Source organism: Phalaenopsis equestris, unplaced genomic scaffold (genome assembly GCF_001263595.1).
Source record: "Phalaenopsis equestris unplaced genomic scaffold, ASM126359v1 Scaffold000002, whole genome shotgun sequence".
Taxonomy (NCBI): Eukaryota; Viridiplantae; Streptophyta; class Magnoliopsida; order Asparagales; family Orchidaceae; genus Phalaenopsis; species Phalaenopsis equestris.
Genome location: NW_018164444.1, coordinates 61,365,611 through 61,370,067, shown reverse-complemented (window position 1 = coordinate 61,370,067; position 4,457 = coordinate 61,365,611). Strand labels below are relative to the sequence as shown.

Sequence of the window (4,457 nt, the reverse complement as noted above, 5' to 3'; positions counted from 1 at the left end):
GAGGGTGTGGTGGTGTGTGTGGAGCTGTGTGGTGGTGTGGTGTGCATTCCTATTTATATTAATATTCATTTTTCATGATAGTAATTCAATGGCTAAGAACAAAGGGGCTGGTTCATCTGCAATGTGGGATAAAGAGAATTAAAAACTGCGAACTTTGTCTTAAGGAGGTTGAACTATAAAATAGGACGACAACCTCTTTCAACAAAGAATGATGGCAAAATATTATGAGAAAATTCAACGAAAAGACAAACAGAAAGTATAATAGGATGCAGTTAAAAAAAAGTGGAATCAATTAAAGAATGATTGAAAACTCTATAAGAAATTAAGCAAGAATCAACAGGTTCGGGGTGGGATCCAGTGAAGGGAACGATTGATGCTTCCAAGTGATGGGCAGAGAGACTTGCGGTGAGCATTTTTTAAATGACCCCTAAAGTTGGTCAATTTTTAATTTGTTATTAATTTGAACTGCATGTCATATGAATTTGTAAGTGGTGTCTGCTGCGAAAAAGTATAAATACAGTAGAATCGATTCTAAGTTGGTGCCTGCTGCGAAAAAGTTTTTGCATTTCATTTATTTTTCTTTTGGTAGGTTTTGGGGGTCTATGATAAGACGTTTGACCTTATGGGTTCTTTTAGATGGTTTATTTGTCGATATTGGTTGATGTCACATGTGAAATCTTAATAAAAATAACCAAGTTCCTCTCTTTTTTCGGTACTACAATTTTTGAGGTTTTTCTGTAAGACCTTTTTGGTGATATGCATATGTGACACACACGAGTTTGGTATTACGTGGGTTAAAGTCAACCAAGAACCTTTTTTTTAGAAAGTCTGTTGCCTTCTTGTAGTGACATATTTGTTGGTTGATATACTGAGTTCTCTTAGACCTCACAACTTCATAAAACTATACTTAATTATTTTTTTTATTAATTTTTACTTGTGTTATATCTAATGAAATGTCATTTAAAGCATTCAGGAAAGATAAAATCTAGGATTTCTGGTACCTCCCAAAGATTGCACTACTACTGTAGACTTCAATGTTTCTTGTTAACTTCACGTCAGACACATAGCTACGGAAGACAGTTTTATAGGTGTCTGTGGAGAGTCACAGAAAACTGTGACTTTTTTCGATAGGCAGATAGACTGAAAGATTCGACTGTAGAGAGCAATCGGGCATCAAGAGTATCCTTGGAGAACGGCTTAGCATGTGACATACGCCATTCACATTTCAAAAATGATATTATCATATTATTAAATATTATATTAATAATATTTTTTTAAATTTTAGCAATAACAATTCTCACTGTTATGTGGGGTGTATATCCTTTTTAGTAAAGTTGTACATTGGATTTTTGCTTATGAAGTATAAATATATTGGTATGAAAGTTATATTGCAAACATCATTACTATACGGGGGCAGAATGATCATTTATTCAGAAAAAGTTGAAGCACAGCTAAAGCACAACAGTTTTCAAACTGCAATAAATAAACAGATAGTCAGCTTATCTGCAACAGCTTCTGCTGCACAGCAGTTTTCTATGGCTGTTGTGCAGCAGTTTATTATTAAGCTGCAGCTGCCCCCAAACAGACCCTAAGTGTATTAAAATATTTTGAGAAGTTGATTGTATCGTACTCATCCTCTCAGCATTCACAAACAAACATCTTTGTGTGCCAAAAAATGCTATAGAATAAAACAAGAAGATAAAACTATCATGGGATCCATAAAAGGAAAATGAGCAAAGGTAACTTAGTTAGAAGTTCTAAGTTGGACTGCAATAAACTAGATTTAACAATACATACAACACGCATAATGAATCAATGAAGAGGAGCATTTCAAAAAGGTTGCTGCAAATTGTTGATGTTATGATGATGAGATGATGATGAAGTACAAAGAAAGATGGTTAGAGTCTTTTAAATAATCTATCATGATTATATCTATTTCACAGCCTTAAAACTACTAAAGAACTTGATGTAAAAATCATCCACAAATAGATTACACAAATACTAAAAATCTTAAGCCTCAAATGAGCTCCAACGCAAAACGAAGCCAGGTTTCCATCAAGATTTGTTCCAACAATAGTACAGGTGAGCCATATCCAAATACATCAAAAGCCATTTTAACTACAAAAGAGTTCATCTGCATGAATTTAAAAGTGGTATAGCATGTGTGGAAACATAAATCGAGCTGTATCAGTTTACAACAAAATTTTAGTTTTAAGATGATAATCACCTTATATATAACATAGTTAATTAGCTGTTCCATCAGTTTCCGAGACTCTGATGCATACAATTGTTTAAAGAACAACATCTGCAAGCCAACAAAAAGATAAACAACCAAATCAACCAAAGAAAGAAATGTTTGTCCGGATACAATAGAATGGAAGGATAAGAACAGCCGCAGAATCTAGAACATATATCATATCTTTGCTTGATGACTAGTTCAAGAAAAATGATACTAAAGCTTGTTGCAGCAATAGACAGAAAAGCATACAAGTCTCCTCTCAAAATTCTGTTGGACAACTTATTCAAGATGTCAAAATTGGCTTCACCGCATCCATGACATACAAACTGTTTTAGGAAACTCAGTAAATTAAAATTAAAACAAAACCTCACTAAGGTCTGCATATCCTAGATAAACTGCAATCTTATAAATCCCAAAAGATTCTCTAGTTTCCACCTTTAAGATAACTTCCAATCAGAAATAATTAAAGTTTCCTAGCAGCTACAATTCTCCAGTGTTGGTTCAACAGGCTAAAATGCCACAGTCATTGATTATTAATTTATCCAAATTATCACACAGTCAAAATGCTTATCAAAAAATATTCTTTTTATCACACAAATATTATATTAAATATCTCCCTAGACAATGGTACTTTGAAAATACGAAAGAGTAAAACTTGATTGTGTAGCAGAAATTATAATAATATGCAAGTAATAGAATCAAAGATTATATAAATGTTTTGTCAAATTAGATGTATGAAAGAACCCCTCGCTGAGTGCATAAAAACTAATTCATAAAAGGAGCACTGCTCCCTATATTCCTTCCAATCCAATGAAATTATCATAATGAGAAAAACATAGCAACCGAGGTAAGAACTTCAGACAAAGTTCAAGAGACTTACCTTTAGACACAGAACTAGAAGGATATATGCATTAAGTGCTAGATTGATCAGTAAAGCAATCGTGACGTTTGATCCAACGAGCACCTCCACAACACGTCCTGCATCCCCCAGGCCAAGACCATTCTTCGAGAGCAATGAGAGCATCCACCACTGAAGCCCGGCGAAGCTCAGCGCAGAGCATACTGCCGACACCGCGATGTAACGCAAACTCATGCCGACAAATTCACAGCTTTCACCGCTCATTCAGCATCATCAACAGCTCTAATCTATGGAAATTTGACTCTCGAACACAAAAGAGTCAATATGTGCCCCAAAACTGCAGCTGAGTCCCTTCCGTGTCTCCATGCAAAATTGAAAAGCTAAGAACTTGACAAGATGATCGGAAGGGGAAAGGTAGCATTCGATCCAGCGGCAAATTTCCTGAAAAGGAGAATCCAGAATTCTTGTTTCCTGAACGTTTGTTGCGTGTGAGTGGAATCGAAGAAAGAGTGGGGAAGTAAAAGGGGAGGACGACTCACGTACGGCCTGGTTCGTGTAATAACCGGTGCCGTCTCGCCGACGGCGTCGATCTTACCGCGAGATCTTCTTTGCAGAAGCACGATTGGTCGATTGGCTCCTCCTCGATCTTGATCGGTTATACTAATTTCAGAATTGAGATTGGTAGAGTTTGTCGAGGAGTGAAGAAGAAAACGGGGATACTTTATGTAGGGCAGCAATAGATTATAGATAACTACATAGTAATATTTTTAATATTTTACTTTATTAAATTTACGTACATACCACACAATTATGATATATTTACATATCTAACACCTTAAATTGATATTTATAATTAGAATACTTTGAGATTACAAACCTATACGTGATAAGATGTATTTCACTTTTAAGAAGTTATGAAGTCAAATATTTTATATGTGTTGTTAAATATTTTAGATATTAGATATGTGGACATATAAGAATTGTATGGTATGGTATGTATTTAAATGCTTCTAAGATAAATCTTTGAAAATTTTGTCATACAAAACTAACAGAAGTGTGTAAAACACTGAAAATTGAATTTAAAATGTTGGTGGCACAATAAGAATATGTAAGAATTTCTAAAGAAAATGCTCATACTTAAGTACGCTGCAATAAATTAAGTTTTACGAGGTAAACATACCTGTGGAAATACCAAAAATGTACAACTCTTAATTTGAGTTTTAGGGTTCGTTTGTGGCAGCTTATTTGGTTTGGTGGTGTTTTGAAAACGCACCGGGTTCGTTTGTGGCAGCTTATTTGGTTTGGTGGCGTTTTGAAAACGCGCCTGAACTATTTGGGTAAAATGTGTTTAGACAGCTT

At 34.8% G+C, this 4,457-nt stretch overlaps 1 protein-coding gene across 5 annotated transcripts in view; it reads right to left on the bottom strand.

The window, feature by feature from the left end:
* LOC110030153 (E3 ubiquitin protein ligase RIN2-like) overlaps positions 1–3,817 on the bottom strand; it is a 65,287-nt gene extending 61,470 nt beyond the window's left edge. For 2 of the 5 annotated variants that reach the window (XM_020732742.1, XM_020732771.1), the window contains exons 1-3: positions 3,638–3,817; positions 3,120–3,539; positions 2,228–2,305 (exon numbers count right to left, since the gene is read on the bottom strand). In XM_020732742.1, coding sequence (XP_020588401.1) covers positions 2,228–2,305; positions 3,120–3,362 — 321 coding nt within the window. In that variant the 5' untranslated portion in view covers positions 3,363–3,539; positions 3,638–3,817. Of the gene's footprint in view, positions 1–2,227; positions 2,306–3,119; positions 3,570–3,637 lie in introns of all 5 variants that reach the window. The other 3 variants (XM_020732766.1, XM_020732760.1, XM_020732750.1) reach the window with 3 other exon arrangements.
* Positions 3,818–4,457: the final 640 nt, after the last annotated feature.